This window comes from Macrotis lagotis, chromosome 3 (assembly GCF_037893015.1).
Source record: "Macrotis lagotis isolate mMagLag1 chromosome 3, bilby.v1.9.chrom.fasta, whole genome shotgun sequence".
Taxonomy (NCBI): Eukaryota; Metazoa; Chordata; class Mammalia; order Peramelemorphia; family Peramelidae; genus Macrotis; species Macrotis lagotis.
The window spans coordinates 31,637,316-31,650,471 of record NC_133660.1 but is presented as its reverse complement, the minus strand read 5'-3'; the positions used below and the strand labels follow the sequence as shown (position 1 = coordinate 31,650,471).

The window sequence follows — 13,156 nt, the reverse complement described above, 5'->3', positions numbered from 1 at the left end:
CAAAAGGACCATAAAAATTAGATGGGGAGATACAGGGAAATGTCACAATTTCTAAGGCAAAGAAATCATTTAAAATGAGGTGACCAGCTCCTTTTCCATCTTCATTAAAGGGGCTGTCATCAGTCAATTCTAGGCCAGATTCCCTTAACCATTAACACCCCATCAACGCTAAGGAGGAGGAGACAGGGTGGACAGCCACCCTCTATATTCACTAAGAGCAGGCTGGAGCAGCCACACCCAAGTTTATTAGTCACATAATTTACCATTTAAAAACCAATGTGATAGATGTACAAAAAGCACTCCAAAATCATATTTGGTGTTGTATCCTCGCTAATTCAAACAAGAGTTTATTGTAAGCACAGCAGTTTGTTAACAAGATGATAATACCAATATGGAGAAATATTTTTCAAATATTATAAATAGCAGCAAGGTTGAGACATAACATTGAGAGCACCCCTGTACAGCCTTGAGATCTCTCTATCTCAATCCCAAAGAATATGTAGCTTTTCAATGTAGAAAGGAAAACACCTAAAAACACTATTAGAAATTTCAAAATTCATAGGATTCTGATAATCGATGCTGGAGGACAGCCATAATCCTACAGTTTACACACAAACAAAAACAGGTTGAATTCACAAATGCATCATGAATACTCAAGAATGAACAGGAAATAAGACTGGGCAAGGAGAGTATAATATTTACTATGCACATCAATGTTTAATAGTATGCTATCCTATTAGGAAACTACCAAAGTATAAGGATTCATTTATACATTTATCCTTTAGTTTTTAGAAGCACTCTAGTCTCAAGGGTTTTTTTGCCAGTATAGTGACAGAATATTAAATAAACAGCTTTATGTGGAAAGGGTTGCATTTATCCTCCAAACCAACTTGGTAGCCGGTATCTCTCAGAAATAAAGACTGAGTGTGTACCTTTCCTAGTAAGATAAGTTGTACAAAAGTGACATAGTCAAATAGGCAAAATTAATGGTCCACCACCACTGGTTACTCTCCATGTAACTGAATTACTCAAGTACTTGGTAGTGTGTATGCTCTCATTCCTGGGAGTTATAGACACAGTAATAAACATCTTGAAAATTTTGACACTGCCATGGGCATCAGGTAACTCAAGCTTTATCACAGTTTTCCACGGGAAGGTTCTTAACATAGGCTCATCAACAAATCTCTGCCAAATACATAGATAGCACACTTTGGGAACTTTACCAAGTTGTCATGATCATAAAACCATTCTTACTTCAAGGGCTTTCAAAATGATGTCTTCTTACTTCTTACAAAATTCAGATGAGGCACATCAAAACGCTTCCCATATTTACCCTCTTAAGATTGTTGGATGACTCATATTCCAAAAAGAACCAAGAGCAACATGGATGTCTTCCTTTTCCACAGAGGGAAAAAAACCACTTGGGTAGAAATTAAGCTGCCAAGAAGGACAGGACAATTGTAATTGCAGTTAACAAAGTAAACAATGCCCCCCCCCACCTAATAAGTGACTTGCTGAAAAAAAAATTTTTCCTCTTTACAGTAGTTGGTCATAAGGAAAAATGATAAATGTCATTTATTTGGAAAAAGTTTTCTAAGTTCATTTATATCCATCTCTATTTCTAATAAATTTCTGCCTTCTATATTTTAAGTTGTAAAACAGTTTTAATTGAATAAAGGAAAAAATTAGTCAAGCCTTTTTAGAAACAAAACAAGGAAACAATCAGATTTACAATACCTATGCAGAAGAAGAGAATAATTAACATTTAAGTGAATACTTGAGTTTTGACTTCTATATTTTTTTTGTTTACATTTCTTTTAGTAAATAAAAAAACAAAAACTGGGTTGTTGGTTCTTTCATATAAATTTAATCCTTTCACTTCAGAGCATTTAAAGGTCAGCCTATGAAAGAAAAAACCTTGTACTTCTATCACTTATCTTAGTACACTTTAGTAATATTACACATGGGTACACACAAAATTTTTATAAAGGAGAATGTGAGCAAAAAAAAAAAAACAGCAGAAACCTTTAGAAAGGATGAATGGAAAAGGAGTTAAACAGAAAAAAAGCGATACTAAATCTAATTGAATTATTCATGAGTAATTGGATATTAGCACATTACCTAGTACCTGAAAACAACGAAACTGAAGAAAAGCAAAGCAAATTGTAAGCAAAATTTTTTAAAAATGAAAATCATTTCTAACAAAATCCTGAAGTCTGGAAGGACTAAAAAATCCCCCAAAATAAAACTATTTATAGCAAAAGAATAAATTGAATGGAATGGATCATATTTCTATTTCTAAAGAGAGTAACTCTGTTCAAGAATCCACAGAACTACCATGGGTTGAAAAACAAGTAGCTTGTGAAAAAATAGGGAAAAGAGACTGTTGCAGTCTATTTTTTTCTATATTGGCCATCTGATTAGTTAGCATAATGCCAAGTTGAAAGATTCAAAAGACCTCAAAGATTTTGTGACAACTTCACCTTTTACTCCTTGAATTTTTAATAGAAATTAAGTCAAAATTCTTCTTTCAAACTAGTGAATTTTAGACTAGTCAAATATCTACAAATTGCCATTTCTGAACCACAGGTACAGATTTCCTTTCTCTGATGGTAAAACATTTTCTCCTCCTACCCACACTTCATAAAGTTGCCCGCTACACAAACAATTGCATCTTCAGATGTGTCTGTAAATTGGAAGGAATTGCTGCAGAAGCTGGCATTAAGTCATTTCAGAAAGATTGTTTGGTTATTATAAAGGTAAAAAATTTATTCCTATTTAACGCATGCAAAGAAAAGCTTTATCTGAAGTTACTTTAAGTGAAAAATATGTAGTGAAATAAGCTAAGGAAAACTCTTTTTGGACTCACTGACTTGGGTGGGGGAGAGGGGGTTGAGAAGGAAAGAAAAGTGATTATCTTACTAATAGCCTTTTTTTTGTGAAAAAGTTTTCTTGGAAATTTATTAGTAATATGGTTATTATTCTATGAATTAGATTAGAAATAACAATAGTAGTGCAGAATGAATCCTCAACCCAGTTGATGGCCAGAAAAATTTCTGAAATTTACCATTTGTTTTATAAGCTATTTTCTAAATTATAATTATGACAAGACTAATATAATCTGAGAAGACAAAATATGCAATTAAAACTGAAATGGCTTTAAAAAGTTTTAAAAATAAAAAATAAGGTTTAAAAATCACTTTTAAAAGTGATCATTGATTTAAAAACTGCATCAAGTCACCAAAGCTAAGAAACAAAAAATTATTCTGGAAAGCCCAATGATTAAAAAGTAAAATGGCTTAAAGAGTCTAATACCTATGCATGTATCTAGTTAACAGAAGCATTTCATAAACAATGAATCTTAAAATTGTACAAACAAGTTCAAATAGAGTATTAGCATACCATTCCTGCTAAACTATGAGCTTACTTCTTTTCCTATTAATTTCACAAAATCTACCCTACCACAGCATAACACAATGGCTTTTGTATCTGTAGACTTAGCACAATCCGAACTATATGTATGCCCTGACTATAACTACATGTATGTATGTATGTATGTATGTATGTATGTATGTATGTATTCAAGTAATTCCAAATACACAAATCATGAGAAATAAGTCGAAAGTAAAAGAATTTCAGACAGATGTAGAAGGGGAGGTGAAACAAATTCATTTATGTTTACTGTCCTTTAATATTCATTTGGTTATACTTCTGAAGCATGAAGTGTTAACGGTTTTATGTAAAGAGTTATTATTCCTTACATGCAAGAAAACATAAACATGTTAAATTTTTATCATAAACTAGTATTTGTTGATTAGCAACACTAGAATTTAAGATAAGCTCAAAACAACTTCGAATAGATTGTAGGCCTTAAAAATAATTAAATTGATTGGAATGGTCATGACTAGAAAAAAAGTGCTTTACAGTACTGATAACTGAGTCCCTAGGGTTTTCAAATAAAGAACATTTTCCTACCCTTGAGGTTTGATCTCTCAAATTAAAGTCTTCCCCCTGGGGTGTGTTCCCTTAATCATCTATATTAAAATTAACCTAGAATGTGATCACATCTCTATTCCTTTATTGAAAATTAACAAAGCTTCTTAGGATCATCTCAAAGGCCAAAAATTTTTAATATAGAATACTTTTGGTGGAGAAAAAACCCAAATGTATTCTTTTGTTCTTACACTTTTCCTTTAAATAAACCAAAGGAAAATATCATCCTCAGCCTCCTGAAGAGCAAAATCATCTTCAATTTTTAAACTGGTTGTCTGTTGTTCAGACTGCTCAGTTCTCTATGTCGCCCATTTTGGGGATGTTTTCAAAATGCCATCTCTTTCATTTTAAATGTTCTCTCATCATTTCCTGCCCTATTTTGGCGCCATGCTTCTCCCACCCTCAAAACTCCCTATCATCATTAGAGAATTGGCTGTCAAATTGGGTCGTTTATTTTTTTAAATCAAAATAACCCAAATATTAAGTTTTCTTATTTACTCTAGCTTTTAAATTTCCTAGATGGCTTTTTCAGTTTTAAGCTGACAATTTTGTTATATAGTTGTCTAACTAAACAATTTGTCTTTTAAATAATAAAGCCATCTTTATTTTGATAGTATTCTACAGCACAGAGTACAGAAATAAAAAGCACATTGGATTTATTTGTCTTAAACTTCAAAAGAACCTATCTTACTAGGTGTTACAGATATCTCTATATTATGGATAATTTAATAAGAAAAATCCAAAAATATACAGATTATTAAGTAGACTATAAGTGCCAATACAATATACCTTTGAGTAAAAAACAAAAGTACTAGTGCCTGGTAGTGTAGTGCTCCATCATCCTCCAGAAAACTTGGAGAAATGATTTTATGTCCAACTTAATACATTCTTAACTATGAAGAAGTGCCCTCACCCCCCCCCCCCAATCTCTACTCAGAGACTCAAAACTATTCAGTGTAAAGGTTACAGGCTAAGAAGGTAGATGACCCTGGAACACATGGACATGCACATGCTTATTGCCTTTTATATAGGTATAGAGACATGTGCACACACATCAATGACATGTTTTCTAGATGCATGCGTGCACTTCCATAGTTAACATATAGCCAGACACGACAGTACCATAAGCCCAGGAGTACCTTTCTGGTCCCCAGGTTCAGCCCCAAGCTCCCACTCAGCCCAGAAGTTTTGATTCTCTTTGGAAGACCACACTCTCCATTCTCCAGTGGTCAATGTCCTTATTACCTTATAAAGCCTTAAGTTCAAAACAAAACAAATAAATGGAAAGTAGAAGTGATACTATCCGTTTCAAATATAGTTCTATAGTAGTTACACTTAAATCAGATTAAGATTAAACAAGATCTAAGTTTGAAAGATGGAAGGTATTCTGAGATGTCAACACCTGTCTATGTGGACTCAATAGGACAAGAAAGCTTGAGTAAAAATTCCCACATAAAATACCAAGGCTACAAACAAGTCTCTTAGCCCAGACTACAACTGTCACAATAATATATCCCTATTCTAGAACTAATTTTGAGAAACACTGAATATCTCCAAAGACACTGTGCTCAGAACTTTTGATTTGCATAGGTATAGAAAAAAAAATCAAATTTTAAATATAGGCAAATATACCTAAGACTAGCTCCTATCATCCTAAGGTAAATGCTAAATATCTATAGTTACCTCAAATAGCTGATGATTTTTTTAAAATGCTTTTCCTATGGTGTTAAAATTTCAACATGTGTTCACACTGAATTAGGTGGCTTAGGCTTTGGGGCAATCTTAGGCCACTAGGGCTAAATCAGATGGTTAAAGCAATGATATGTTCATGGAAATACTGTATTGGTAACTTAAGAGCCCCCTTTATAATTCATTTTAATTAGAAGCATTGAATCAGAGGGCCCAGTTTTGAATGGATCACACATAATGACAGAATTTATCAAGAAGGCTTCATTTTGCCAGTTTGTATTATTCTGCAACAGTCCATACCAAGTCCCAAGACTTTACAAAGACTGACACAGAGGGGGCTGGGGCTCCGCTGAGACAGCATGAAGGGTAACCTGAACGAGTACTGGGTGTCGGGAGAGGTAAGTGTGGTGGGGCTGCTTTTTCCTCCCTCGGAAATAGAAGCTCGCAAGAATTTTTAAAAATCTAAGTACCATTAAAACTTAAATAGAATTGCCAAGACCAGAGCAGCAAGCCTGTGAGTTTTCTCTTAGCTAGGAAATTCTTTTGTCTGAAAATTCTCTAAAGTCACATTAAGCTAACATTTTAGCAGCAGCAGCTTGTTCAGCCAAAGCAGGTCATCTCTGGCAAAGGAAAGGTGAAATGGAGAGCAAGAAATCAAAGCCATGTTTTTGGTAAAGGCAATATATTGCTGGTGTCACTACAACTCAAAATTCTGTTTTCTTTTTGAAATTTATGTTTTTGTTCCATCGTGTGACAATGTCAAGGAAACCTTGAATTTCTCATAAAACATCAATGAGAGGGACTAGTTTTGTCAGCTAGCCTCTTATTTGTTTTAATATTTAAATTATAACAATACAATAACTAGAAAAAGGTCAGTGCTTCAATGGCTTTCAACCACTTCAATTCCAATTTCTTTTTTCAAAAAATAACGATGCAATTAAATCTACACTTCCGCATCAGTAGTGCAATACAGTGTTCCTTTCCTGAATAAAGGAGCTGAGGTTTATCCACAAGAGAAGCTTTAAATAAGGTAGATTGTTGCCATCTTTCTATCAATTCTGCAAGTCTGATAAAAGATAAATTGGAAAAGCTTAAACTGACTTATACAATCTATTCAGCTAAAGCTTCACCTAAGCAGCATTAATCATTGGAACTGAACATCAGAGGTGCACTCAATATAAAACACTTTTCAAAACTACTGCAAAGAACAAATGACAAAAATGGCTAAGAACAACGGAACATCTGTTGGGTGTCCCAGATGCAAAGAATGATGGGCCCTGTGGTTACTCGCACTGTCTCAATAGGTGATGGACAGCTTGGCGCCTTAGTCCACTTCCATCTCTCCAGAAGGTTTAGCATGCGGGGAGCTTTCCTTGGTCGCGTCAGGCTTACTTTCAGTCCCACTCTGTCCATTCATTGGTCCATTGTGTTCACCATTCGATTTCGCTTGGTCTTCAGTCATCTCCACTTTGGGTTTGGCCTTGTGAATGATGGGGTTACAAAAATTATCCAGCTCCTAATGGGTCATTAAAATTAAGAGAGATGATAATATTTAATATTGACTATATTGTTAAGATGACTATACTATGGTTGGGTGCTCTTCTGCATGCGCTTGTCTGCTTTTTTTTCCCTCTCTTGTTATGAAGTGAAATAACAAGGTTATTTAGTTGCATTTTCATTGTGATTCCTCCCAATCATTTCTTTAAGGGTTTAATAATATAATTTATTAAGCTCTCAGGCATGGAATAATTTTTTGTTTTAATTCTTTTTATTCTAAGCACCAAATAAAGTGGGAGCTTCCAGAAACACAGAAAATACAAAAACAGTTGGATTGAGGCTCTCTATATTATGTACAACTTCACCTTTAAATATAGAATAATCTCAATACGTTACTTTCCTCCTAGTAAAATCCCGTCTTTCGGTTATGTGGTTAAAAAACAAAACAAAACACTTTCTGGGTGGCTAGGTGGCACAGTGGATAGAGCACCTGCCCTGGAGTCAGGAGTATCTGAGTTCAAATGCAGTCTCAGACACTTACTAATTACCTAGCTGTGTGGCCTTGAGCAAGCCACTTAACCCCATTGCCTTACAAAAACTAAACAAAAAAACCCCACTTCAGCATCTTCTCTTTGTGACCTGATCCCTACTGCATACCTTTACCACTTCCCCCCACAATTTAAAGGGAAAAAAAACCCCCAACACCCTTGTGAATATATTATTCTATATACTTGGAACAAAATTTATTAATTAGTATTAATTAGTAGACAAACTAGTACAGTGATTGATGGAGCCCAAAGACCTGCAAAGCTACCTAGGATGCTCAAACAAGTGATTTTCCACTCAACTATAAAACTGAGTTAAGTTAGCGTCCCAAGTCACTTTCTTTCTTTTTTTTTTTTTTTGCAAGGCAATGGGGTTAAGTGGCTTGCCCAAGGCCACACAGCTTCGTAATTATTAAATGTCTGAGACTGGATTTGAACCCAGGTACTCCTGACTCCAGGGCCGGTGCTCTATCCACTGCACCACCTAGCTGCCCCCCCAAGTCACTTTCGGATTTCATGGTTCCTCCACCTTCAGTCACGCTGTGCCCTGTTCGTCTAGCTCCTGTTCTCTGATGCTTGCTTCTGTCTCTTCTCTCCTCAATCTCCAAATGTCTTATATGTTCCTCAGTCACATACTGCTTATTTGACCCCTAAAATTAAGCAAACTTTGTGAAAATTCCCTCTTTGACATTTCTCCTGGGCAGTCTTTTTCCAGGTTGTCATTAAAACTTTACAAGTTGGGGGCAGCTAGGTGGCGCTTTGGATAGAGCACCGGCCCTGGAGTCAGGAGTACCTGAGTTCAAATCGGGCCTCAGACACTTATGGCCTAGCTGTGTGACCTTGGGCAAGTCACTTAACCCCATTGCCTTGCCAAAAAAAATAGGAAAAAAGAGTTCTGTTAAATTTCTTATATGATACCAATACTGTGCTGATACCTAAATTAGGAAAAGCCAGAACAGACAAAAACTTTACAAGTCAAGGAAGACGAGGAATTATCTTCTTCTACACATACATGCCCTCTTATTTAGAGAACCCATCTGGCAAATTAACATTTTTACTTCTTGGATCTGAAATGTGTTTTGTGCTTGATTAAAAATGAGGAAATTCCAATGGGAGAGGAAATAAAGGAGTTTTTCCCCCAAGAGATCAATATGAACAAATTTTGAGTTTTAAAAAAGACACCTAAAATCAGGGACCAAATTAAAAATTGTAGCACACAGTCCTCTGAAAATAGTACCAAAGAAAGCTTTAGTGGGTTCTTAAAACTACATGGAGGAAAACAGGTCTAGCTAAGAAATCCAAGGTCTACCCTCTGGGTAGATGAGGGAGGGAAGGAAGGCATGGCTTCCTAGTTTATCTTTGAGCTGGACAGAGCACCAACAAAGTGTTGAGCAGGGGACTTGCAGCACAGAATAGTAGTATCTATGCCACTGGAGGGGCCACGGACCCTCTGCCCTAAGATCCTCCAAGGGGCGCTCTTCCTCACACCCCACCCATAGACAGCTGTGTGGACTTTCTTTCATGGACAAAGAGCAAATACCCACTGGATGAGCATGTCAAACCACTGCCTATGCAGTCAATTCCTCAGGGAGTTGGGTCATTGATCAAGGGCCTTAGTCTGAGGATCTTACCTTGGATTTTGAGATTATTTCTGCTACTTTCACAATAGGATCTTGAGTGAGGCTTAATTTGTTTTGTGCATTCATCTTACTATTCAACCAATTCATGGCTTCGTTGATAAATTTCTCCACTTTTTCCATGTCAGTCGCATCTAAGTGATCATATTTTTCATCCTAATTTAAAAAAAAGTTTTATTTAAAACACAAGGCAATTCTCAAAAACATATTATGTATTCTGATCATCCTAATGGGCTTTTTGAGAAGACACAAAAATGACAATCCAAGTGAGGGCCACATATTTTAAAAAACTAAACAATAAATTAATTCCTGTATACTGTTTACAAAAATAAAAATAAATGAGCATAGGCTAGCAGTGACAACATCTGTGGCAACTGGAAAATTGTAAACAAGTTTTAACAGGAAGGTTTGGGGTTAATAGTAAAAGCTGCTTGAGGTGGTCAGGAAACAATCCTCATTTCTAAAAGGTTGAAAAATGGCATTATCTCTGAGGGAAACTGCATACAGGAAGAAGGTATGAAGATAGAAGTGAGCAAGCAACATGGAAGAACAGGTTTCCCTTGAATGGAGTTGAGTGCAGGTGGATTAGTTAGGAAAAGATCACAAAGACTGGGGAGAAGCCATGAGAAAGAAAACTGCTGCCAACCTATGAGGGTGACCCCAATGGGGTCCATCCTAGGGAGGTGCCTCTCTAAAGACAGAACAGGGCAGATTGGACAAAAGCTGCTGGAAAAGTATCAGTAAGACTGTGGTGGGCAAGAAGGTTAAAGAGAATTTTTAAAAAGCATTCTGAACAACTGAAAACATGAGAATGACTTCTATTGGAAAAGTACACTGGACAAGCAAACTGGCAATTGCAATTCTGGATCTTCTTTCTTCTGACTTTGTCTTCACTACTACCTGGCTTCACATTATTTACAGTACAGCTGGCTCCCATGTTCATTGGATAAAGAATCTGGGGAAAGGTACTTATTTGTTTCTTCCTATTTTTAAAAATTTTATTTACTGAAGGCAATGAAGTTAAGAGTGACTTGCCAGGGCAACAAAAATGTGCATGCCCTTTGATCCAACCAATATCACTACTGGGTCTATCCCAGGAAGAGATGATAAAAAGGGTAAAAACATCACTTGTACAAAAATACTCATAGCAGCCCTGTTTGTGGTGGCAAAGAATTAGAAATTAAGTGAATGTCCTTCAACTGGGGAATGGCTTCATAAACTGGTATATGTATGTCATGGAACACTATTGTTCTTTTTTTTTTTTTTTTAGATTTTTCAAGGCAGTGGGGTTAAGTGGCTTGCCCAAGGCCACACGGCTAGGTAATTATTAAGTGTCTGAGGTCAGATTTGAACCCAGGTACTCCTGACTCCAAGGCCGATGCTCTATCCACTGCACCACCTAGCCGCCCCTGAACACTATTGTTCTATTAGAAACCAGGAGGGATGGGAATTCAGGGAAGCCTGGAGGGATTTGCATGAACTGATGCTGAGTGAGATGAGCAGAACCAGAAAAACACTGTACACCCTAACAGCAACATGGGAGTGATGTTCAACCTTGATGGACTTGCTCATTCCATCAGTGCAGGGACAGTTTGGGGCTGTCTGCAATGGAGAATCCCATCTGTACCCAGAGAAAGAACTGTGGAGTTTGAACAAAGACCAAGGACTATTACCTTTAATTTAGGGGAAAAAAACCTGCTACCTTATTGTCTGATCTTGTTATCTCTTATACTTTATGTTTCTTCCTTAAGGATACGATTTCTCTCTCATCACATTCAACTTAGAACAATGTATACCATGGAAACAATGTAAAGACTGGCAAATTGCCTTCTGTGGGGGGTGGGGTAGGGAAGTAAGATTAGGAGAAAAATTGTAAAACTCAAAATAAATAAAAAAAGAAAATAAAGGATAAAAAAAATTAAAATGCAGACTTAACAAATAAAACAGGATATTCCCTCTGCCCTCTCCCTTTTTCTTCACAATACCTTATTCTTATATGCTTCTACTACTTTCATAAGTAGCTGGATCTTCTTTCCCAAGTCATTTAAAGCTTTTGGTCTCTCTTCATGTTCTATGTACCTAATTTGAATAGGCTGGCCAAATTTCTGTCAGCAGAGAAGAAAGCAAAAAATTAACATTTTAAACTAAACATAACAAAAGATGAAGCACAATGATGTGGGCTTGATAATATAAGGGGTGTGCATGTTAACTTCAAAGATGACAACAAAGCCTTTTAAATATATGGCAATTATTTCTTCTAGATTTCTAAGCTCCCTTGCCATTCCTTAGGGCCTAGAAGAATCCAAGGATTCCTTAAGACACTTATGAAAAAAATCATCCCACTAAACAAATTAACTGCCCAGAATCTGCATTAAGAAACGTGTGCTTTTGAACAGAAGGTTAGGAACAAAATATATTGAGCATACAAACTGTTTTTAAAACAAAAAAACCCCAAATTCCAACCATTCCAGGGCACTCGAAGCAAAAGTGGCTCTTGCTGCTTATTGCGTAAGAAAAGATTTCAATTAAAACTACTACAGCTCTATCTTTGGCTAAGAAATAAGCAAATACCATAACATTGAAGAAGCCAAAACAAGTTTTAGTTCTGTAGCCTAGAAATATTATTCAAAGCCTTGTTTGGGGGAAAGAATGCAAAACTGGGAATCCAAAGAAAGAGGCAATAAGATGGCTAAATTACTTTAGATGATTTGTTTTGTCAGAAGCAGAACACTGAAATCTTTCCAATGTGCTCTACAGAGCTTTTAACAACAAAGATCCCACAAGACCCCAAAAGGAACCAGGAAAATAGTACTGATTTACAAAAAGATTCTGAGTGAAGTTACTTGAAATATCAAGATTCTATACTTTATTTAAATTATTAATCCTACCCAGAACTTTTCAGAGATGTGTGCTTTCCCTGTTTCCAGCCTTTCCCTTCTATAATGCACATGAATCTGCCAAAAGGATCTGCCTCCGGTACTAAGTCTAACCCCTGTCCTTCTCCAGCTGAAAATTATTCTGGGATGCCCCTCATTGCCTCCAGATTAAATCACAGACCCCTCGGTCATTGGATGCCCTCCACAAGTTTCACAATTAGTCCCTCTTTGTCGCTGTATAATGTAGTGGATGAGAACCTGGACTTTGTTTCAGAGATAAGACACTGTTCTTCATTTTAACCAGGGAGAACTACTTGGTTAGGACTCCTATCAATGCAAGGCTAGCCTTGGGGCGGGAGGTAACTCGCACAGGATCACTCAGGATGGATCAGAGATGGGGGACTTGAAGCCAGACTTTCTCTGACTCCCAGGCCAGTGGTCAAGTCATGTGCTCATCTCTCTCCTCTCTCTTGAACATCATTTGTGGCCTGAAAGTAGCATTACCTTTAATTCATGAAGTTTATCCACATAAATATGTTTTGGTTGATCTTCTCCATCTTCATAAAGCCAATTTTCAGTATCTTCCAACATTGAAGACAGTTTATTTGAATCCTAGGTCCAAATTTAAGGAAAAACACTGAAAAAATTTCCATGGAAATTCCTCCGCAATTTTTACTACCACCCATAAATCATATATAAGTAGTTTATAATTGTCATTTTCCAAGGTTTTTAAAATGATGCTTTAGTATCACTCCACTGGTCTTTTTGTGTGTGTGTGTGTGTGGGGGGAGTTCAAGGCAATTGCGGGCGTATCTCCTCTGTTAAGAAAATGGGTTCATCGCTATGGGAGTCAGCAGCAATGGGGCAATTGTGATTTTTGTCATACTTATAGATAGGTTCTAGCTGCAGCAAGGTTTGG

The 13,156-nt window shown here is 36.4% G+C and overlaps 1 protein-coding gene across 2 annotated transcripts in view; it reads right to left on the bottom strand.

The window, feature by feature from the left end:
- Nucleotides 1-852: 852 nt before the first annotated feature.
- Nucleotides 853-13,156, bottom strand: part of LOC141517410 (heat shock 70 kDa protein 4L) — a 63,451-nt gene continuing 51,147 nt past the window's right edge. The window contains exons 16-20 of one of the 2 annotated variants that reach the window (XM_074228380.1): nt 12,742-12,849; nt 11,347-11,466; nt 9,356-9,517; nt 7,075-7,198; nt 853-1,437 (exon numbers count right to left, since the gene is read on the bottom strand). In XM_074228380.1, coding sequence (XP_074084481.1) covers nt 1,433-1,437; nt 7,075-7,198; nt 9,356-9,517; nt 11,347-11,466; nt 12,742-12,849 — 519 coding nt within the window. In that variant the 3' untranslated portion in view covers nt 853-1,432. Of the gene's footprint in view, nt 1,438-3,654; nt 7,199-9,355; nt 9,518-11,346; nt 11,467-12,741; nt 12,850-13,156 lie in introns of those variants that run through there. The other variant, XM_074228381.1, reaches the window with a different exon arrangement.